The following is a 24,739-nucleotide window of genomic DNA, read 5'->3' on the forward strand; positions in this document are numbered from 1 at the left end:
CCTGACAGAGATTTTACAGCTACTTTGCCATATCTTTTTACTAGCATAAACATAAATGAGTCTTGGTGAAAAAAGGTCTTCCATGTGAATATATCTGAAAGCAAAATGTAACCTTAATTTTAATTGATGGAATTACTTTTTTCTCAAAATGCACTATCATTTCTCTTTTTCATGCTGAACACTCAGAACCACATAGAAGCAGTTGTAACTACACACACAACTTGCTGTTCATGCCGTGGAGGACTGAGCAAAGCTATGAAAACCAAGAGTGTGTGTGTGCCCTTAAGCTTTTATTTAGTTATTTGTTTATTTATTTTTAAAACATGAAAGTCAGACAGAAAAACTTCTGTTCATCCTAGAATCATATCAGAGGACTCTAACCTTCAGCAGACAGTGAGAATGTTCTGTTTCGTGACTGGGCTGAATATAAGACAAACAGTTAAACAGCAGAAAAAAACCCGCAGCTTCCCAGAACTGCACATTGTGGCCTTCAAACGAACTGTCACGGTGTTCATGACCAAACATGGGAATTGTTAAGCACCCTTTTTAATCCACCTTGTTCCCTTTCTGTTTACCTCCCCTTCCCCAGGTGGACATGGGGTGGCTGGGCTTTGCTCATCTCAGCTGCAACAGGGTTGCAGAGCAGAGACAAACTGAATTTACTTGGACTGAGAGAAGTGATTTGTATGGGCAAAAAGGCATCCCTCTAACCTGGCCAAGGGGAGGTTTGATGTAAGGCAGAGGTGGCCTGTAGCATATTTTGTAGATACGGCTGGCGCCAAGAGTCTCCATGTTCTTATTGTGTGGGGCTTTATGTCTAAAACATTAGTCTGATGAGGATAGGTAGGAATGACCTCCTATGTCTTGTCATGAATCCAACAAGAGTCTTCTCTCCTACTAAATCAGAAGTGACCTGTTCGCCCAGGCCAAATCTCAAGTTATCCTACGTGAAATCACTTACGGAGAAGAAAAAATTGCACACACAATGGTTTGGACAGTGTCACCCATTCTTATGCTCAAACTCTCATTCTGATTACAAAATCATCACAGATCAATTTGGTTTTTGAATGTTCATTAATTTGAACAAAGAGCTTGGAGACCTTCTGGCTACAAACAAGTGATGCTTGAACCTTTGCAACACTGTTGTTTCAGAATTACAGACTAGGAGTTATCCAGCACAGATGGCTTCTACCTACGTTAACAGTGGCTGCTGTAAGTTGGATAAAAGACCCAAGTAGGTCATGTCGTGCTGAAGTGTTTCTACTAGAAAGCAGCAGGTAACTTGGGAAGAGCTATTAGAACAAACCAAACAATCAAACACTTAAAAAAAAAAAACCAAACCAAACAAACCAACAAAACAAACCCCAAACCCAAAAAAATAAAAAGCAAGCTTACAGTGAGATAATTTCCCTAGTATATGCATCTAACTTTCCAATGTTGATAGTCCAGGACTTTCTAAAATACCTGTGTCCTTGCATTTAATAACCCTTCTTCTGTGAATCCACAGCCTGCAGCAATGAGTTCCATAGCTGAAGTGCATATCATGTGAAAGAGTATTTCCCTGCGCTAGTTTCAAACTTCCTGCCAAGTAATCAATTTTATTTTCCATTTAGTACCAAGTCATGGCTTATGAGCTTATGAGAAATAACTGTACTGTACCTTTATAGTCCCAGTCACCCTTTTCTGCACTTGTGCAGATTCTGTTGTGACCTTTTTGAGATGAAGCATTCAAAGGCAAATACCTTTTAGATGTATAGATGTGAGCATTGTTAGTTCCATAAAATTATAGTGATGAAAGAATTTGTTTCTTGGACAACAAACCCGCAACTATAAGAGTGAAATGCAGTACAGCAGCTATGGGTAGGTTTTGGCAGACAAGGTGCAACTCAGATTGCACAGGTGAAGCACCCAGTAGCCTAAGCCAGAACCTCACTGTGCTGGCTGCTATACAAGCACTGAGCAAAAATCACTTCCCCAGACAATTTAATAATATAACAAGAGATAGACAGGTGAATAAAGACACAGGGAAGGTGAAAAGAAGAAGATAAATTTCGCACCAAAACATGTCCTCTGCTCAAATGAGTGTTTTGTGATTTTCAAAACTGGACTTGCTCTTTAACTAGCATTTGAAATTAACAGTCAGTTTTAAGAAAAATAAAATTTAGTGACTCAAGGCTAAACCAAACAAGCTTAAAGTTGATGCAATATTAATAATCCAATCAGACATTTGTATGTGGGGGAGGAACAGAGCTCAAGGTCTTGCAAACTACAAACAAAGAGAAGAGATAGTGCTGCAAGGATTTTTTTTTTTAAATATTGTATTTGTTCTACTTCTTAAACACAAAGAACTGTGTCGTCACTTCCCAGCATACCTTTAACTTCCATTTATGTTTTACACATCCCAGCACAATCCCCCCCTACTGTCTATCATTCGTGGCTCAGCAGAATGCAGCAGAACTTCTTTCACATTGCACAGTATCTGACCCTGTTAATGCTGGTACCAAATCTCCTGCCCTAAGCTGTGCTTAAAAAGGAATTTTTCTTAGATTACCACCAGTTCCTCCTACACCTGTATTTTCTAAATATATAGCACTCATGCCGGTTGTGCTTTCACAGGTTATCTGCGAGCTATACTCGGACCATGAAGCAGCCTGCTCTCCGAATTGTCCCAGAGGAACACTTTATCTTCCTCATGTTCTGACTGATAATTTTTTCCTGAGTATGGAGAAAATGTTCTTTCACTGTTAGTGCCAAAACTTCCTCCTTTCATCAATGAAATGTATCAATCTCAGCCAAAACTATAAACTTAGGAAAAACAACATATATTGAATATGTGCCACAGAGTTGTCCCAAGAGAAACCTATCCTCTTTTAATTCCTTGCAGCCTCACATTGCATGGTGCAATTCTTTAGTATAGGAAGGCTGTTGTTTTTCCCCTCCTGAACACCTGAATCCTGGTTACCAGTCAGGTACAGTGAAGTCAAAATCTGGAGCCGTAAGCTACTCCCATGCCTCCACATGGCTCAATTCGTGCTGCTGTTTACCCCTTGGTACAGCTGGCTAGCAAGTGCAAAGGGCTGGTTCAGGACAAACGCTGATAACAATTTGCTAATCTGATGCTATTCAGTGTCATCATTAATGGCTTGGATGACGGAGTAGGTTGTACACTTCTTAAATTGACAAATAAGAACAGCCCGGAAGATACAATAGCATGCTGGCAGATGGGGGCTAGAATTCAAAATTATCTTAATGCACTGAAATAAATAATGTGTAGCTTCAGTGATGCAGAGTAGTACTTTGGAACTTCAGCTGTGATAACCAAACTAGCAATTAAGAAATTCTTTAGAAATTATCTGGATGTTTCAGTTATTCAAAAATAACAAGTTAAGCAACAGAAGGCAAAACTGTGAAAAGAGCAAATTTTATACCGGTAATTTTAAATAGAAACTTTCTAAGTGGCATGGAAACCCTCCTTTCCATCCAGCATCAGAAAGAATTTGTCTGTTGTATTATGTCCTGGGCACCACTCTTCAAGAAAGATGAAAACCACTTTGAAAGGGCTCAGAAGAGAATGGCAAGAACAATGAATGTTTGATGTAGAAAATATGGCCCATTAAGAGAGATGGAGAGAATTATACTTGACCTGTATAACTAAGAGATGATTGTGGGCGGAAAGTGATAAACACGTTTTCTTCAAAGGGAAGAGTAATGAACAATTTTCTATATACAAGGGGATGGGAAAAGGAGTAACCAGTTTAAATTATGGCAAGATAATACAGACATCAGAAAACAAATAATAGAGAAATTTCTAGTATCTATAGAGCACTAGAAAACATTGATGAGAGCTTATAATTTCTCCAGTCATAGCTGATTCTGCCTCAATGCTGAGACAGATCCAATGAGTCCTCAAGCTCTCTTTGAGCCCCTTCTTCTGCAGCCCCCCCACCCCACATTGCTGAATCCACTGGCATACCTGCTTTGAAGGAAGGAGCAAGACAGATGTTTGTGTATATAATTAGTTACCATCTTCCACATATCCCAGCATTTGCCATGAAATGGCAATGACAATACATTATAACAGTCCAGATGGTGATCACTTCCTTTTTTTTCCTGCTCTGTTTTACCTTTTTTGCTAATATTTTTTGTGTGAACTGACTCTAAGTGTTTGCAGTCTGCTATATCAGCAGATACATTACTTGCGCTGTCTTAAAAGGAGATAATATTTGAGATGCTTCTATTAAAAAAGACAGCTCAGCAAATCATTAGAAGAAGCATTAACGTCAATAAAGCACTTACAGAGCCTTATGCAAAGAAACAAGTTGGAAGGAAACACTGACATTTTCTGGGAAAAAAATAATTGTCCAATGAAAGCTAAATATGCACTGAATACATATTTGTGTGCGAGTATATGTGTATTTTCTCTCAGCAGCCCCTAAGAATTCCTACAAGATGTTGCTGCAACTAGGTTATAAAGAAATAACTTTATCAGAAACACATTATCTATTTGTCTCAGCAAATAGCTAGGTAGTTATGCTGGCTTCAGTGTTTTTTCTAAATTTAACACCATAAAAGAAGACCTGAACAGCACTGAGGACTGACTTCAAGTAACATTTTGAGTACAAAATTTACAATATGTATGAATACAAAAAATCGTGACCACCTCTGTCATCGGTTGGTTTTCTGAACCTTTACTGCATTAAGTATTAGGGAATGTGCTGTTTAGATAACCAGATACACACTGCAAGGAGTGAGCGGACAAACCATGCTGCCTGTGACCAATTTATAATCTGAAAGTTGTTTGTGCAAGCCATTTGGGAAAGATGAACAAATACAAGATGGTTGGTCTTCGCCCCCTAGTGTTTGCTTAAGAATTAATGTAAAACGACCATAAAAGAAAGAAAATTTTCAAAATTAATTTCTTTTGTAAAACACAACCAGAGAACACAAGCCATATTCGTCTAAAGTATTACATAAGCATAAAGGCTCTTTGTAAGATATCAACTCACCGAATTGTTTTTAAAAAACATACTAAGATGAATTGTATTTGCTGTGTAGAGAGCAACTTACAGTTTGTACTTCTTAATCATATGCACATAGCAGTATAAAAGACTGACATAATGTGCTTTAACCCAAGCAACTCAAGCAAGAGGCGTTGTCTCGGTTCTGTGAATTAGAGTGGTTTGCATTAATAGGACTCCTCAAATATCTACTCAGCAGCACGTTAGATGTGGTTGAGTTACATACAGATGTTGAATAACAGTTTACTGTTGAGCACTTCACTGCCTGAGCGAACGCAAGTGCTGTGCAAAGCTAGCCCTGGCAGAGAGCCTTGCTGGTGAGGCAAAAGTGACAAACGGAGCTGGGATATCCAAGAAGCTGAGTACAAAAATCTTCTGCTTGTCACACAGGACTGACTAAATGGAGTTCAGTGCTTTACCTTGCAGCTCGTAGCTTGAACAACACGGCCAGAAAACAGTTGGCAAACAACTAGACAGTAAGGCACTGAGGGGCCAAGCTAATACACCTGATAACCCAAGAACACTGTGGGCAATGAAATGGACCATAACCAAGAGAGTAATGAAAGACACAGCAGCCGCCATTCCCAGCACTTGCAGATCAGAGAGGGAACGTGGAGGGTTTTCTTTTTTATTATTTCCTAAAGCATTAATCAAGCACATCTCAGGTCTGAATTTTCTAGTATTTTTTATTGCCTTTTATGCAATGCTCAGTTCTTTCTTTGAAACAAATTTCAAACAAGATCATACCACACATCTAACACAAAAGCGGTCTCTGTCCTTTTTCGTAAGGAGTTACTGGAACGATTGACTCTGCATGCATTTTCATCCTCACCCACAGGGTTAGTTCTCAGGAATAACAACTCATTTTTGCTAAAGCCCAAAAGAACACAAAATCTGGAGCTGGTTATGAAGACAGCTATTCAAAGGGTGGATGAACTGCATCCTGCTGCTGGTGGGAAACTAGTGGCAGACATTTATTGCCCTCCAGAGCAGGAAGGGCTCCTTGTCTACTTAAAGAGAATCTATTCAGTTCTGAACAGCTCAGTATTTTAGTGAAGATAATTGGTCTTTCTAAAATAAAAGGAAAAATATGAAAGAAATTTGCAAGGTGATGCAACACACAAGCCTGCACTTGTCCTATTATTAGTATAATATGTACTTGAAATATATATGATCCTGTTATAAAAATAATCTTCTCTCTTACATTGCAGACCTTGTTATTTAAAGGCAAAACATAGCAACCCTGGCAGGTAAATTGCCCAGTGTTATGTGTCATCAAGTATCACCTCCCATTTAGTTTTCTATAAAAGCCATTACCTAGCAATGATCACAGTGATAAGGCAACTTGTTATCCATTCCTTCCTTTCTGAAATAAGCACAGCCTCATGGACCAGCGTGGAAGATTCATTCAATCGGATGTTAAAGGTATGTGACTAGACATATTACAGTGCTTTACTCAGAGTTTTGTTACATTTTGGTAGTTTTTTTCAGGACTGACAACCAAAATGAGAAAATCTGTCTCCTTTCTCTTGTAACCTTGTCTAAAATAGCAGTAGTGTATGTTTTCAAGATATAAAGAAGATGGGAGAGATGAAAAAACTTGTAGAAAAAAACCCATACACTTAAGGAGTGAGGAAAAGTCTCTAGCTATTGGTCCTTTATGCATTCAGAATAAAGCTAACACGGTTTTAACTAGGCAATTACTTCTCTGAATGATACTGTACTTTAATGATTTTTAGATTAAGGCAAAGAGGAAATCACAAATCTATCTAGCCTAACTAACCATTGCACAGAGACCACATATAACCTTCCTGAAATAATTCCTTCCAGGTAAGAGCTCTGAAGATGAGCTACATTTTTAAAAGCCATTCTTTTTTAATATGTTCATTAATGAAAATCCAATCCCAATTAAACATTGGGAATACAAAAATAAAAATTTTGTACCTTATTTCTGCTATGCAAGAGCTCAGCTTCCAGTTCTTCCCACTGGGTCCTGTTACTTTTTTTTCCCCACTAGATCAGAGAGCCTATTACTATTACCTATCAGCTCCCTATACAAGTAGTTATAGACTGTCACCAATTACCTGCTAACTGAAGATAAAAAACCTCTTTAAATTCAATTTATAGTGTTAACATTAAAGATACCGTGAATTTCTGAGGTTTTTATATAAGCTCGTAATAGTATGTCCCTGGCCATGTATCCCTGATTATACATGCAGGGAAGTAATTTCTTCTTGAACAACAGTGACTGGAAAATCAGGTTTATCTGACTAACCGTGATGGTTCTTGGGGCTTCTCCAGTAATCAGTGTTTCCTGAGGCAAAGGAACTGCAGCCCATTATGAACGTATGAGCTACCTTACTAGTTTTTACATGCATGTTCTATATTTGGCTCCAAATATGTGGTTTGCTCCTGGACCTGGATTCCTCTCATTTAGTTACGTCTCTTCTTTTGTACTTATCCATCCTCTACTTTTTGGATCTTCTATAAATATTGGTTTTATTCACATCTTTGACAATAATATTTTTTATTGTACTGCCTACATTAAATGTACTTTTTATTGCTACTAAAAGAACAAAGGACTCTCAAGACCTTATTGTCTAATATGTCTAAGGCCTTGGAAGACCTTACTGTCTATCTAGCAGCAGCTTGGATATTCTAACTCACTTACAGCTAGTTCAGCTGTGTTGATTACACAACCTTAATCCAGATACACACAGCCCAAGTTTTGTACAGCACAGGATGAAGGGTTAATCATTTATAACCTCACACCCACCCATTATTGTGGTATACTGTCCATTAACTGGGACCTGGAATAACCATTCTATTATTAATGATACATTACTGGAATGTACCTATTCCTCATAAACAGACCAAATCCCAAAATAAATGGCTACTCGCGACTTACACATTTCACATTATTTTCCAATCCACCATGTGAGAAACTTCATACCAGAAAATTACCACTTGACCCTACGTAGAGTAGTTAACAATCTTTTTTCTTTCTTCCTTTCTTTTTTTAATTATAGCATTTTCTAATGAAATCTGAAAGTAGAGTAAGGATTCTTAAAGATACTTATATAGTAGTGCTAATTCTTCTGGTGAAAGACAGCAATGAAAGCAGTGGTATGATATTAGATAATCTTATGCATTAACAGCAAAACTTTCACTATTAGATAAAACATTGTGTATACTTACTGTAGTAGCTATACCAAAGAGTTGAAGTACAGTTTAGTTACATATTTGCATAGCTTCTAAGTTACACTTCTGCTGATTAAACTAACTAGTGGGTTTTGGTGGCAATGGACTTTTATGTAGGGATATGCTATCATTCTCTTACCTAGCACAGTATGTATAGGAGGAATAAACATACACAGCGCTTTCCCTGGAGAAAGGATCTGACCTGCTTGTGGTCTCTTGTTGGAGTCTACGGGCAGCAGATGCAGACACATGCTAGGAACGTACTTTGTTCTGCTGTTACTCGGGGAGCACGCAGAGCGCTTGTCCCACTGCACACGCACCGGTGAGAAAGAAGCCTACAGCAAAAACCAGAAATCCACTCCATTCTGGTGTGATGTACAAAAGCGCGTGTGGCTGAACAGCTTTGCAGTGAGATCCAATAGTCACTAGAGCTAGGAGAGAAACTTTTGAATAGTTTTCCAGCAGAAAACTGTTTGATGATAAAAAGGGGTCAGAGTAAATTAAACAAGTATTAATCAAAGTTCTTACATAGATCTTCTTTAAAGAACAACATAAAGAAAATTCTTTCCCTTCAGAAACATTTTGAAACCCAGCACCATCTGGGATTTCATTATCACAGTCAAGAGACTGTGCAGAGACCAAAGCAACATCCCAGAGTGCTGATGTGGTCACGAGAGCTTCGGCAGATGACTCTTGCATCTCTTTGTTCCTTTGCCCAAGTGTAATGGCCTCAAGTTAATCAGTCTTATAAAGGCTATATTCTCTTCCTACCATGCATGCCACACTATTAAATCTATTTTTTGGTTAAAAAATGGAATTAGAGAAGCATTTAATTGCTGTTAAACACTGATCTATATAATATATTTTCAGATTCTTATTATTATTGTTTCACAAACTTTCTTTGATTTACTGTTCTTATGGACTTTCTTAATGACAGAGTAAAGTAGTTGATAACAATCGGTAAATGAAGCACTTTGCAAAGAGACTGGTCCAATTATGACTAGATACAGGAAAGGTCTCATTAAGTTTCCCTCATTTGGATGTTTTGAGAGAGAACATTCTCTTCAAATCCATGCCCAAAAGATCACTCAGCAGCAAGCATAAGAAAATTACTACATTTCCAGGTATTGATTATATTCATTACTGTATAGCTCTTAAACTTGGATTAAAAAATATTTTGGTCTGGTTTGGGTTTTTTAACATCAGTTTGTAGAAAACATGGGGTAAATGAAAACTAAAACCATTACTGTTTCAAAGTTATGGAATCAGACAAGTACAAACCTAAAAAAAAAAGAAAGTAGATTTCCTTTTGAACCTTAAACTTTCAAGTTTTACCCAGAAACTTTTAATAGTGAAAGAGTGAAATTCCCTTTCATACCATTTCATATCATTCCCTTTTTACCTTATTTCTCAGAGTAAGTATGAAGGACCAGACCTTTAATGGGATGTTACTGTAAAAATCAGATGCTTAGATTTTTACAGTAGGTTCACAGCAACCTGTGGTTTTAGATCACTGAGGTATGTCAAAATCCAATCTTTTCGACAGAAGTGGACTACCAGTTTATATTAATGTGCTTATAATTTTGCATGCTTAAAATATTGCAAGATACAGTCTGTTCTCAGGAAGCACTGAGCTCATCTCTTAGCACAGAACTTTTCCATCCTCAGAAGCAAGTTCACTACTTAAAGAGAGAATTTACAATTAAAAAGAAATTTTACAACTGCTTTCCAATACCAAAATTACATGGTTTCCTTTCTTAAGTGCCATTTAAATGCTAATTTTAAAAATGTGTTTTTACTTCGTTCCATATTAAGGAATATTGGAAAAGATACGATTGTACTTAATAAAGAAACTGCTGCCACATTTGGAAGACAGAAGGAAGTATCATCAGGAGTTTGCCTCATCCACTTCATTTCATGGAGTGCATAATATCGTTCAAACGCAGAGCAAGACTCGCAAAGTGCTGTGGCTGTTAGTAGTCGCGGGCTGTCTTGCCATTGTTATTTGGCAAATCTATAGTCGCTTCATCTACTACTTCAGCTGGCCGACCACAACTACAGTGGTAGTTCAGTATGTGGAAAATGTCAAATTCCCTGCTGTGACTTTTTGCAACTTGAACAGGTAAAAGTTATGTTTGTTGTTTTGCTCTTGAGATACAACACCTCTTTATCTGAAAGCAGTCAGGTTCCACAACTTGCTTGAACAAATCACATAAAACAAGGAAAATATGGCTCTGAGGTGCCTGTGTTCCACGCTACCACATGAGATTTAAATGAAGAGGAAAATACAAGAATCAAGGAAGGGAGGTTGTCTTTTTTAATCTTCCCCCTCCTTCAGATGAACAAATTGCACTACAGATTTTTAAGTTTCAAAACATAAGTTGGAGCAGAAAAACCTCTCTGGTATTATTCTTCTATGTATGAGTGTTGCTTCTACAGTGTAACTAAGGGACAGTCACATCCAAGTTAAAAATAAAAGACAAGATTTGCAAATAGAGGGATTCTAGTAGGAACCTCACACGAATGTAGAAATCTTAGGCAAAGTAGATACTTTTTTTTTTCAGAGGTGCTCAGCCTTTATGAGTCCAGCTGATGTCAGTGGGATTTGCAGGAGGGAAGCATTTGATTTGTCTGGAAGTCATGTACCTAAGCAAGAACTTCACTACAGATTTCTACATTTGAAGATAATGGCCAAGATTTAGATGCAGCCACTTTGGAAACAATGTAATAAACCTATGGCCTGATTTTTAGAGCAAATATGTAATGTAGGAACAGTTTTAGAAATATGAAAACTTTACCCACATTGTTTCCTCAAGAACTGTAAGTTTTCTTGTCTTCTACCTTTTCCTGGCAGAATCAGCCAGAAGTCCAAGTCTCAAATATCTGGACCTGTTCTGCCTCCTTCTCATTGCCCTGCATAAAGCCATCCGGGGTTATAGTGCACAACAGGGACGGTGGATAGAAGTCCCTCTTGATTACAGTGGGCTTTCTATTATAAAAATGCCTCCCTTCTTGTAACTATAGTGGCAGCACATTGTAAGTAGTCAGCTACTGAGCATGGCAGTTGTCTGCCTAAGTGACAGTTTGCTGCCACATCCATCTGTTGTTCATGCTGTGCTTATACTTCCCTCCTGTTTTCAGTAACCATTTTTTTTTTGTTGGCAGGACAGAGAGGGGCAGATCTACCTTTGTCTTTATTTTTTGACTGAAATTCAATTGTAAAGAGGTGTTCCTACCAATCTTCCTTAAGCGGGGACATTAATATCTACTACACAAATATATTGCTACGTTTTTAAAAATAGGATTATATAAAATGGCAATTCTAAAGAACATGGTATTGAAGTTTCATTTGTGTTTATTCTCTTTTCAAACTTATAGCTGTTCTGTAAACCCTTACTTTCCTTCAATAAAGGACTTCAAAGGTGTACATCAGGAAAGCACCTCCCACACCTCATCACATTTCTGAGATTTTTTAAGTGGATTCTAGGAGTAAGGATCACCCTTGGTTTATACTACTGTGTCACCAGCCACAGAGCTCATGGGAAGGTAGACTGTCTCTACACTGGGGTGTAGTGCCTTAGTAAAGCAGGTATATGAGATTACTGCAAATGCACTCAGAAATAAATTTTCTAAATTATGGAAGACAGCTTTTTTGAAAGGAAGAACTCCTCCCAGCTAGTTTCCCACAAGTAAATGCAGTTGTTCAGCTTGTCATCAGTTCTACAAATCTGGTTATCAGCTTATGCAGAAGGCTAATCTACTCGGGTTTTTTGGTTTTTAATAAACAACCACACACAACAGAAATGTTTCCAATATGACTGACCAGAATAGCCATGGGAAGGCATCCATTTTCTGGTTTCAGATATGGAAAATACCCTCCTAGAAATGGAGACCATATTGTTTATTCATGTTGTACAGATCAAAGTGCAATGTGGTGGGCAAGAACCACTTATTGTTTACGAGCAGACAACAAATCATGTCACAGTTTTGGCAAGAACGGCCTTGACATCAGTCCTATAACTCTGCAGAACTCCAAGCAATTCTTTCTCCTTTCTGCTGACAGGTTTCAAGCTCATGCAGTAAACAACCTCAGAATAATTTTTTTAATTTGGAACATTGTGTCTGGAGTTTTCCAAAATTTTTCTGTGGAAGATAAATATTCCCAAGAGCTAAATGATTTCCTTCTTGGAAACCAGAAGTTCAGCATCAAAGAGTTTACAAGAAAAAATGGGTTTTATCTGAACAGCAGCACATTGCTAGAATGCGATTTTTTTGGAAAGCCATGTTACCCACAGGTAAATATGTTTATTTTACTAAAACAGTAGCAGGGAGGGGAAGGGGATGTATTCTTACCACTCAGCTTGAGACATCTAGTTTTGCCAGCTGCTCCCCCTGTTTTCCCTTTACAGTCAGCAAATGGAGAAAAAAAGTCCTGCTCTAAATCACCCTGAGGACCTCAATTCTCCCTGCAGAGACAGCCTGCTGGGCTCCCTGAGCTGTAAAATGGGATTTCAGTCTAAATTGCTCTCTGCCTACTGCCATTTCTGCACAGATAGCAGCCTTTGAAAGCTGTATCTAACAACCTTTTCCATAAATGGCCTATAACGAAGGTCAGCTTGAAAGGAGTTTTTTGTATTATGTGATTGCGTAGTTGTGTTCTTGAGGTCAAGAATATAGACAGCGAGGCTAACTATATGCAGAGTCCACAGGAATTTTACATAATGAGGTGAAAATAGCCCGTCTTCAGGAATTTCGGACAACAGACAAAGAATATGATCGTCTCATTTTTATGTCAATTCTTCCATAGAGCAATTCCCAACTTAAATAGAAAATGTGAACAGAAAAGTCAGGCCTGTATTCTTTCAGATTAATCTAACCTTTAGATACGGTGTAGCTTCTAAAATTAGGCATTGGAGAGTTCTCTTAACTGAAAGACGCTAGTGCTAATAACTAAAACTAAAGCAATGAGATGCAGTCATATTAAATGATGAGGTGGCTTTGGGAAAAAATGCAAATGCTGTCCTTTCATATGTAACATGACATTTAGTTTTGAAACAGCCATCACTAAACATCTACTGAAAAAATTAAACAAGTTGGTTTTGAAAACATAATTTCTATATAATATAGCAGGTATAGAAAAACAAGGTGACCTCATTAAATTATTCTAAGCAGCTCATAGGTATTAATAAACAATGTGAAATTTCTCCTTTAAACTTCATTTTCTATAGAAAGGGATGAAATCCTTTTGAATATTTCCACCAATTCCCACTTTTCTGATTGTAATATTTAGCACTGCCTTTGGGGGAAAAAGAAAACCAAAACCAACAACCACCCCAGTAGTCCATCTCTTGCATTGTAATTCACTAAGGAAACCTCAGGTGACCTTTCTTTCATTTTACTTTTCCCTATTTTCCTTTATTGAAGGATTTTGAACATGTTTTCACTGAATACGGAAACTGCTTTACTTTTAATTACAATGATCTTCCAGCAAGAAGAGTGAGTTTGTCTGGAAGAGGCTTACATTTGCTCTTTGATGTCCAACAGGTACAGCTATCCTAATGATTATGAACAACACACCATGTAATAACTTATAGATGAGTAGAGGTGTTTGGGTTTGGGTTTGGTTCAGGTTTTAGTTTGTTTGGTTTTACACAGACCTTCAGAATTTCATGCACAAAATTCTGCATCAAGACTATTTCTGAGTGAAAGGGCATTTTAAAAGAAAGATCTAATAGATTTAAAAAGTCAGAATTATTTTTGACTCTGTCCCCCGCTAAGTGGTTCTGAAAGTTGTGAGTGAGCATATGAATGTACATATACACAGTTCACCTACAATTGAAACACATCATCAGAGCAGTAATTTAATTTTATACAAGCATTTTGGGATAACACCATTTCATTTTAATAAAAGGCCCAGTAGGGAAGGTCATATGGTGCCAATTTCTAAGTAGTAATGAATTCTAGTTGCAGCAGCAGCAGCTGTAAGTGCTTCGTGCCAGCTAAGATCTGGTCTTCACACTGTGAATAGTCTCTGACCTTATTAGAATTGTCTGTGACCAGCAAACCCCATAAAACTCAGGGAATATCACCTTGTGAGATCAGGGAAGAAAACTAAAATCTAGAGAGATAAATTACATAAATGACTTAGAAATTCACTTTTGTTCTGTAGGAATTATGAGACAGGAGTGACAGGAGAGAGTAATGGAAAGTTTGCTGAAACGTGATGTGTAGTTGCAAGTAAAAGGAACGAATATCCAAGTTATGAGTAAATGTTCATCTATGCCTTCTTGCTTTTGAAATTGGCAGATGGCAGAAGGAATAAAAATCCTCAAAGTTTATAGTAACTGGAAGGAAACCCACAGAGGTAATCAACAAAGGAAATTCAAGTCAGTTTGCTTCTATACTTTTCTGTAAATTGCCAAAAATGTGACTAGAGATACAAGACCAAATAAAAAAGTATAGTACCATTTCAAATATAGCTAAAGCTTCAGATGGTAAGCAAAGCCAAAACTATTTTAAATAATTTTTTTTGTATCAGGAAAAATTCACTGATGAACCTGCTCTTGGTTATACTGATGCTGGTATAACTTTTGTTATCCATTCACCCAAAGAGCTTCCTCGCTTTGATGGTTTAGGTTTATTAACACCGGTTGGCATGCATGCACAGGTCTCAATCCGTCAGCTGAAGGTAAGGACTTTGTCCATCAAGTGGAAATATTGGTCTTTACTGTCTCTAATTCTCTTCTGAAGGGTGACAATGAATTAGACATTTTGGAAGTGAAAATATTTATGATGCAAAAGTGATTCCTAAAAATAACATTTCCTCCAGACACAATTACTGCTATTTGAGGGGGGGAATGTGATTGGTCTTCATAATCTGTATCTATTGAAGTTAGCCTTTCTTTCCTAATATCTTACAGTGTCGCTGACATATAATGGTACAAGGATACCACAGCATTGCCCCATCAACACAATGTTACCATTAAGGTTGTCTCGGATTCCTAGTGGAATCCAAGTGGAGTGGACTACCCTTCTGTACCAGGCTGTCTGATCAGGTTCTACTTTTACTGTGAGAGAGAGGAGATAATTTTATAATCCCAAAAGCACAAACTGTAATTCCTTCCAATTAAATCACAATGTTACCATTTATGTCTTCAACAGGCTTCCTTCAGCACTTTAAAATGTGAGAAAATAATACGGAAATTTAAAACAGAGACAAAAACCCTGTATCTTCTGTTATTATTACCCTACAGTCAATTATCCAAGAATACCCGTGGGGAGAGTGCAAGCCCGATATAAAGCTTCAGTACCACAAGATTTATAGTATTAATGGATGTTTGCAGGAATGCAAAGCCCGGTACATACAGGACCGGTGTGGCTGTTTGCCATTCATTCTTCCAGGTATATCACCATACCATACACTGATCATCTTGCTAGGAGTCCTCACCTGCTATTGAACAGCAAAGGAGATGGGGCACATGCTTGAGGGATATCTACAGCTGGGATTAATTAAAATTATATAAATTTGTCTTTTTTTTTTTTTAATTCAGAGAAAACAAGCAAGATATTTGGTGAACTCTAGACCTAGCATGGGGTCACTGGCTATTCTTAGGATATAGACCAAAAAACTTGACAGAAAAGATTATGCCTCAGGGCTGGGAGACAAGTCTATAGTCTTCAACCTGACTTCCTAAAGAGCTGGAACTAAATCCATAATAAGTCATAGATTTTCACATGTACCACTGAAAACCTGCTTTGCAGGTGTTTAGCAACCACAGCAGAACTGTTTGTTTGAAGACAGAAACTGAGTTCCCCACATGAACCATGGAAAGAGTCTAGCACCAGAAGACAGCTCTGCAAAAGCCAAAAGGCTGCATGAAGCCAGCTAATTAGCCCAAAATGCAGAGTATAGGTGTATGCTGTAATACTCCCTTCAAGAATCCAGGCTTCTTAATCACTCTAGAAATGTAAAGCAGTAACACTGAGCCCTGATCAGTCCCCTCCCTCCCACCTTTTCAGCATTAAAAGTAATGATGATACTGTCACCTCTTTCTGAAGCAAGAGCTGAAACACAAATCTCTGCTTTCACAGCTCTTTTTTCACAATCAGTGGGCAAGAAAGCCACTGTCATGCCTGCACTTTCTGACTCAATGTATTTTTAAATATCCCCAAGCAAGGTAGAATGTTTTTACTAAGGGGGATCCATTAATGAGTAATCTTTAGCCTGTTTGTTTGACAGCCTCTTGGAAAGGAGGTTGGCAATCTCCTGGAAACTTTCATGGAAAGGGGTTTGAGAAAGAAATTAAGTCTAGGTCTCCAATACCCAGGGTGAGAGCTTTATACAGTGGCAGTTAGATAAAGGAGGGTAATACCTTCTTTAATTGTGTGCTAAACTGCTAAGTAGTATTTCCATGCCAGGGAAAAAATCAGGGTGAAACTGAGACGACCTGAAATCTAAAAATTTTGCTGTTAGCTCAGGGTGCTATCTTATCACTTAGGTCTCCAGACAATTTTTGCATGAAGTTCAAAACTTTTGCTGAAGCACATGGGGTGTAATCATATATCCTATCTACCCTACTTTGTTTTTTCTTTTCCACTAGGAAAAATAGAAATTCCTGGTTTAGCAAGCTAATACAAAGAGTGAGCCACAAGCTTAAAGGCAGTTCTGGCTGGCACACATAATAAAGATGTTTGCTGCAAACATCTAGCTTGGTCTGTTGTCTCTTTACACTGTGTATGCCTTTTGGTGTCGGTAACAGCACTGTGCCCAACCAAATTGATTTCTCAGTTGCATAACGATAAACATGAAGTGGTGAGCAGGCTTTGACGACATTACATTTCAGTTTAGTACAAATAGAGCTAAGAGTTAGATTGTTAATTGACGTTCCTAAAGTTTGTTGTTTATTTTTAAGGAAATGGAACAGAATGTGATTTGCTGAAGTTTTACAATTGTGTTTACCCGGCAGTCTGTAAGTAATAACTTCATATTTTCTAATCCAATTCCAAATAGTAGACAACATCTATCAATTAAAACAAAATACTGAAAGTAGTACTGAGAGTACAACCCAGTTCATTTAATATTCTGAAACCAGAGACCAGACAGAGCATTAAATAGATGCCAATTAAAAAACCCCATAAGAATCATTCTAGTAATCAGAAATGGTTTAAAATGGAAGAATGTTCAATTAATCTGTTTTCAGTTATCAGACCTCTGGCTTGCATTTTTGCATATTCATGATATCATCCTTCTAGCTCCAATGCTGTATTATTTTTGTTTGTGACAGAAAAGTGAACAGCACAGTAATAACAGGTTTGCTGACTGATAGAAAATATAATTCAAAATCACTGGATTTAAGGTTTTATCTTTTGAAAAGTAAAATGAATTCTTTATTTGCAAAGTGCTCCAAATGTAATTCATTTCCATAAGCAAATCATCTGCACACAGTAGGTATGAAATTTGTAAGTCGCTACAACAGACTTTCTGGAAAATACTGCAAATGGTGATCTGAGAAGTAACTTCTCATGGACTTTATAAAGCCTCCTTTTTAATTGTTTTGGCTTCTGCTGTGTCATGTGACTCTCCCTTCCCAAAGGAATGGATGATTAAGATACCAAGTAGATTAACAAGTTTGGGGGGGGGGGCTATGCAGGGGTTTCTTTCTGTTTTGATTAAGTGTGTGCAACTTTCAGGCAAGATCTACTACTATGAACAATGACTGGTTTTCCTATGGCTTTTTTGAAATCAATTCCACTAAGTTCACATTCTTATATAATCCTGATCTTTGATAGCCTGTCATGGTGGAAATACGTATATTATTTTACTTAATGGATATTCTGTGACCAAGTTTCAAAGAAACTACTGAGCAATAAAAAAAATGATCCCTAATTCCTATCAAGGATGGACAGGATTCAGAGCTGGACCCCAGAAGGAACTGGCATCACAGTACTGTACATGGTGAACCTGGCTTGTAGGTGTCTGGTCCCCAGGACCCCAAGTTAGGTGCTAAGTCTCCTTTTACAGTGCAGGAGAGATTAGACATCTGATAAAAAAATCTCAAATGACAGCACACTGATCCAGTATCTGCGGGACCGATCAACCGTCGGTGAGAGCATTTATTTTAGGAACTCTAAAGGCCAGCTATCCAGAATTAAATCAACAACCCCAGTGTCCCTGGAGAGTACCTCAAATCATCAACTAACAGGCTGAGATATCTCCTCCCCTGCAGTTTGCAAAAGCAAAAAGCTGACACGCAGATGGAACAGACACCATGGCCACCACCACACCAGGACAAATAGAGCACCACAAGCAGGAGGTTATGGTACTCATCTCGGAGTGATCATCAGCTTTGGGTGATGGTTTATGCTTCAGGAAATGTTTATGCTTTACCATTTTTCTTCCACATGAATTTTCTCCAGCTTTCCCAGATTTCTATAATGATTTCTTTCTGTTAGAGCCTCGTCAGAGGAATGGCTCCCCACTTTCATGAGCAGCCAGACCTGCAGAATTTTGTGACTTCTCTTTAGTATTTGAAGAAACAAAGCTATCCCTAAACCCTATTAGCTGTCTTAAGCCCAATTATCAAATGGCAGGCAGGGTTTAAGGTAAAGTGAACTTAGTTTACCAAGATTTTTATGTAGTTATCAGATGATAGAAAACTACAGTTGACGTTGCTCTAGAAGCTGTTCCTGTGCAGTGGAATGAGCTAGGCAGATATAAAGGCATCAAGACCAAGGACTGTATACCTAAGTATGTAATCAGAAAGCTAGCACAGAACATGGAATGTCTTCTGTTGTGCTACTGTTTATCTGCGGATGAGAAATAATAAGCACATAAATCCCTAATGAAGGCAGAAGGACTTACAGGTGCTGAATTTCCTTGGGAAAAGTGACCCCCAAAAATCTCAATCCTTATTACTGTGCACCAGTTTCCCAAATGCCAGTTACAAGTACTTATTTGTTCCTTCAAAACTGGTAAGCATCTGCTTTTTTCAGGATAACTAAACCATACATTTATCAAAGTCAGTTAAAAGTCATTTTTTAAGTTTTAAAAGAAGTATATAAGCTGTGTGCTTTTTGAGAAATATTCTGTAAATTCTTTCTCCTGAACTTTCAGATGATATAGAAGTAAAAGGATTATGTACAGTAGGAACCCACAATTCCACTTGTCCTGCCCCATGTGAAGAAACGGATTATCCTACCACTATCACCTATTCAAGTTTTGGAGGAGAAAAAGCCATAAAATACTTTTCTGCAAAACTGAAGAAAAGCCCAGAATATGTCAGGTAATCATGCTTAACACCTTGTCTGATAAAGAAATTACCAATTACTTTTAAGTGTGCTAACAGAGCGTATGATGTAAACATGCCCTTTTAAAAAGGTATTTTGTGTGGTATTAATAATGTTGTCTGTGAGATAAAATAAACTCTTAGACAAAATTGGTTAAGATTTATACATATTCATACATATAATATATATACTTAGACACTTCTAAGACTTGTGGATAACATAAAATAGATGCTGCAGTTAACAAGTAATGATGTTCTTAACTGCCTTCTGTGTCCTTCATGTCTTATAACAAAGTCTTCTGATCACTTTTGTAATTAAGCATAAAGAAAGGGCAGGGTTATCAAACCTATCCACAGTCCATGTGAGCAATCCATCCAATAAAGAAGACAAATCTTCACACTTCCACAACTGAAGTAAATGAACAACTTAAAGGGATGCTATATAAAGTATATAAAGGTGTTCTCCTTTCTCTCACCCCATTCCTAAAGGAAGCTTCATAAGCACTGAAGAGCTAGGTTTTATTGTAGCAATAATGTCACAAGTTTAATAATCTTTTCTATTGTTAGTAGAATTCACTAATACCATTTATATTAGAAAAGTTATTTAGAAAATACTCAGTACAATATTAATTCTCATGAGGTAGCAGAAGAGCGAAATAATATGACTCTGTGTGACTGAAAAAGATACACAGCGGAAGAAAGTAGGTCTATACCCAAAAGAAGGGACCTTCTAGTGTGAAAACATGCCTCAACAGTATTGACTACACCTTTTATCCAGGAAATGCTGTTAGAACTTATGTTATGCATAGAGCTGTGTCACTCAGTAGCAGCACTGAGCTGACAATCTGCACACTTTTAAATTCATAGAAGAAATTTCATATATGCCTATGATTTAATAGAGCATACGTGCCTTACTGTTTCAATGTAATAAATTGATGCCAGATTTCCTTGCAAATACAAGCATTATATATCAAAACACAGAATGATTTATAGACTGAATTGCCTTTTGCTTACAGATGTAGATGTCAGCAGTACAAATAAGCATTAAGACGTGTGCTACACAAACTTGTAGCATCCACAACATCAAAACATGTTTATAAAGAACTGTAGAAAATTTGGCTAATAAAATATCTATGAATATTTCTTTGTTTCAGTGACTTCAGTTTTCTTACCCTTGAAGCCATCAGTCTGCAAATGCTTGCATATGTTTACATGTGAACAGGAACTATACGAATCATAGAATAGTTTGGGTTGGAAGGGACCTTTAAAGGTTATTTAGACCACCCCCCCTGCAATGAGCAGGGACATCTTCAACTAGATCAGGTTGCTCAGAGCCCTGTCCAGCCTGGCCTTGAATGTTTCCAGGGATGGGGCATCTACCACTTCTCTGGGCAACCCCTTCCAGTGTTTCACCACCCTCATCGTAGAAAATTTCTTCCTTATATCTAGTCTGAATCTACCCACTTTTAGTTTAAAGCCATTATCCCTTGTCTAGGGCTACAGGCACTATTAAAAAGTCTGTCCTCAATGAAGATTATGAAATTTAAACCTGTTGTTATATGCAAAATATATTAATCCTTTGAGGATGTTTTATCTTTGTTGATTATTTTATTGTCTGTAAATATAATGTGCAACCCAGTAATTATTCAATTAAGCAAGCAAAAATACAGAACATTCCCCTGTTACCAAGCCTTAACCAATAGGAATCCTGCCCACATATTAACAAGTACATATTCTGAACTATAAAATTTAGACATCTATTGATTTCTAAAGATGTAGGAAGGGAAAAGTTAAATATTTATTGGATAGTTCTGCTAGCAACTCCATGACAACAGTAGGAAGTCTTATTAATAGAAGCTATGAGAATGAGATTATTTTTATTACTCAGTAGTGCTACCTGAGTTTTAGAATTATCACCTAAAGAGATAGAAGTGATTATTTTGTATAGCAAATGCTTTATTTTCATGAATATTGTTGATGAGCTCATTATCACTGTCAACCCAAAAATCTGTAGCTGTTCAGACTTCTGAAGAATCTCTGTTTTTATTCTTTAAGGTCACAACATCAAGTGTGCAATCAGTTTTTGTGTCTGTTTTATTCCACAACCATTATGTTTATGTTCTATTTAGGAGTTAGGAAGAATCTTTCTGTAGACACAGTATCATAAATATGAGCTCTTTACTCACATTGAATCATTCCACAGGTCTTGCTCCAACTGAGATTTACCTACTCTTCTGCTCTTGCTGCAGGCAAGAATATAATTAGGTAAGCGAGGCTATTAGCAGAGGATAGAACTCAACATCCAAGTGTAGGACAAGAGTTCTTCTGCACAAACATGCTCATTGAAATAAGTACCCTTAAATATGCAGTTGCACATAATCAAGAGTGGTAGACTACACTTCCAAGCACTGTATCTGCTGTAGGTCAGGATGCTTGACACGTCCACTCAAGCTTATCTCTGTGACCCTTAAAAAGTACGAGTCTATCTCACAGTACAGATCTAGAGCTATTTTTTCAACATAGCCTGAAGATCTACTCCTCTGATAAGATCCTGTTATAACTGTTGTTATTAGGACACTTCTTTTTTCTTCAGCCATCTAACTAATTTTGGTAACATTCTTCTAATTGTTCTTTAAAAGACAGCATCACTCTCCCTGAACTCTGTCCATGCAGATAAATGTTGGTAAAAATAAACAGTATTCCTGACTGTCTCAAGTAATACTGTATGTATTTGTCATTAGGCAGAACCTTGTGCGTATTGACATTAAATATCATGATCTGAGCTACAAAATAACACAGCAGCAGAAGGCCTTGACTATATCTGAGTTGCTTGGTAAGTGAATGTTTAATAATTAATCTAAAAATAAAAAAACCCACACAAACAACCCTTTTTTTTTTGTTATTATTTTCTTGCCTCCTGAGTCATAGCCTTTGTGAGCTTCAAAACAAAAAGCAATACCTTTTCTATTATAATGGTAATAATCATGTCTGCCTCCTGGTCATTTTTGATACTGTGTCCTGTCATTCCATTAAAGAAACTGCAGTATGGACAGCAATTGAGAGTAAGAATTAAGTTTGGCACTAGTTTACGGCTATATCACACGCAGGACTGTAAGAATAGTGACGTTTACGTGATTTGGAGGGGAGAGGGGGAACATGGGAGGAGAAGCAAGAGAACGGTTAAAAAGGCATAGAAGTAGGAAATATTTTAAGTATCTGTTTCACAGTAGGATGTGTTGTGTTGGACTTACTTTATTTAGAATTTTAAGAAACACATTAGTCTTCTCCCATAAACATTCTTAAGAATATAAATTCTGTTTTCTTGAAGTGATGGATTATGTATATTGAGTTTATTTAACACTTGAACCCAGCAGGGTTTTGTTTGTCTGCTAGACTAAACCAAGTGCTTAGAATGACATATGTTTATTTCCTTCTATTACAGCTGATGTAGGTGGCCAGCTTGGATTGTTTTGTGGTGCCAGTATGATTACAATCATAGAACTGCTTGAGTATATTTTTACTAACTTCTGTTGGATATGCATCTTTCTTCTATTGAAAGCTCCTGAAATGCCTCAATGGAACAATCCATCCCAGAACCAACCAACACACAAGGAAAAAAAGAAGGAAATACAAGAATGTTAGTGGCTTGCAGAAGCACAAAACCAATTGTTTCTGCAGCTTCCCTTCCTTTTTAAGATACAAAGAAGACTAATATTTTACATTGCTCCCTTCCCTGCACTCATTCTTCCTGCTTCTCTTAATGCCTAGAACTATTTAACTGTGCTAAATAACTTTAAAGAGTGAACTTTGCAAAGTCTCACTTTCTTTCTCATGTAAAGAAAAATGTAATCTTTACCTAGAATTTTATTTTAAAGAATTACCAATTTTTTAAAATAGCATAGCAAGTGATACTGACATACAATGCAATTGAGCATTTCTGATCCAGTTTTTAAATATTCTGTATTTTGAGTGAGGAGAAATAATATGCATGCCAAATTAACACACACAAGTTTCTTAACCACCATAAAGGTGGAGCATTGCTATGCTGAAAAAGCAGATTCCTTATATAACGATGAAGTCTTTGCTAGTAGCTTACCACTGTCAGCAGTTCCAGTGAAGGACATAGTAGCTTTGCCTATCAGAATTAGAAGCATGCCCAATAACAACAACTTCTACAGTGTATTATCTGTTTGTCTGAAACGCATCAAAAAAATAATCTCATGAGTCTGCCAACTACTATAGAGAACCGTAGGGCATCTGAGTGGATGGCAAGTGGGCAACCATAGGCCAAGTTCAGCATTTAATGTCATGAAAGATTATAACAAAGACTAAAGGCTTCATCTAAGTCTTACTAAAAATCACTGAGAGTAAGAATTTTGTGGCTTTGGTGCTGAATGAGGCTTCTTGAATGTTTATTCCCTCAAAAGTGTTCAGAAAAGTTTCTGTGCTTTCCTACATCTGTGTGGGCCTATGGAGCAGTAGTGGTTTAGAGTTTTATGTTTTTAAAGAAGGCTTTAGTGATTAAATAAAATTCCAAAGATGTGTAATAGTGTAAACAGACTGTCTCCCCCCCACTAAAGCTCATAGAACAAGAAATGTGCACTGGAGGGGGGTGTTGCGTTCTTTTTAATTACAACATCTTAGTAAACAGCATAATAATTTTAAAATGTGAGAGTTAATAGGACAGGATAATTTCACTTTATATAATGAAACTATACAGTGTATCTTTAATACATTTCTTTCTCTAAATAGGTCTCTGAATACAGTTCTGAACAAAACCATGCTTGCCCAAGTCTCCTGTCAGAGTCTATCAATCAGAGCTCTTGATGCCTTTGGAGGTGTCAAACAGAGCCTGGATGGAAACACTTTAGGAGAGTTAGACACAAACCAGTCTTATAAAAGATGCACCCAAGACTAATTCTAAAACTACATGATAAAGGATTATCCTGATTTGAAGTATTGGCTTCCATTCAATTAACTATATATAATAGAATAGATATCCGTTTATTTGAAAACTTACTGACAGTTGTCTAGACTTCAGACTAGCACTGTATAGACTTTGCTAATCAAAACGTTTTTACATTAGAAAGCTCACAAAGGCTACAACATTATACCTTACGAACGACTGCTCCCCAGTCAGTGCCTGGGCTCTGCAGCCCTCAGACTGCCCAGTAGCATGCCTCTGCGCTCTTAAGTAATGTCAGTGCTCCAGATGAGCAATCAGCCATAGCCATG

At 37.3% G+C, this 24,739-nt stretch overlaps 1 protein-coding gene across 1 annotated transcript; it reads left to right on the forward strand.

The window, feature by feature from the left end:
* The first annotated feature begins 6,403 nt into the window (after positions 1-6,403).
* ASIC5 (acid-sensing (proton-gated) ion channel family member 5) lies at positions 6,404-23,146 on the forward strand. The gene is made up of 10 exons (XM_010586101.1): positions 6,404-6,443; positions 10,035-10,341; positions 12,283-12,514; positions 13,644-13,763; positions 14,758-14,907; positions 15,473-15,620; positions 17,132-17,188; positions 19,333-19,501; positions 22,246-22,337; positions 22,947-23,146. Exons 1-10 carry the CDS (start codon positions 6,404-6,406, stop codon positions 23,144-23,146), a joined length of 1,515 nt encoding a protein of 504 aa, XP_010584403.1.
* Positions 23,147-24,739: the final 1,593 nt, after the last annotated feature.

This window comes from Haliaeetus leucocephalus, unplaced genomic scaffold (assembly GCF_000737465.1).
Source record: "Haliaeetus leucocephalus isolate CR32 unplaced genomic scaffold, Haliaeetus_leucocephalus-4.0 Scaffold140, whole genome shotgun sequence".
NCBI lineage: Eukaryota > Metazoa > Chordata > Aves > Accipitriformes > Accipitridae > Haliaeetus > Haliaeetus leucocephalus.

Coding starts and splice junctions, on each gene's coding strand:
- ASIC5 (XM_010586101.1), top strand. CDS start 6,404: ATGGACCAGCGTGGAAGATTCATTCAATCGGATGTTAAAG. Junction 6,444..10,034: donor CATTCAATCGGATGTTAAAG/GTATGTGACTAG, acceptor TTCCATATTAAG/GAATATTGGAAAAGATACGA. Junction 13,764..14,757: donor TGCTCTTTGATGTCCAACAG/GTACAGCTATCC, acceptor TTTTTGTATCAG/GAAAAATTCACTGATGAACC.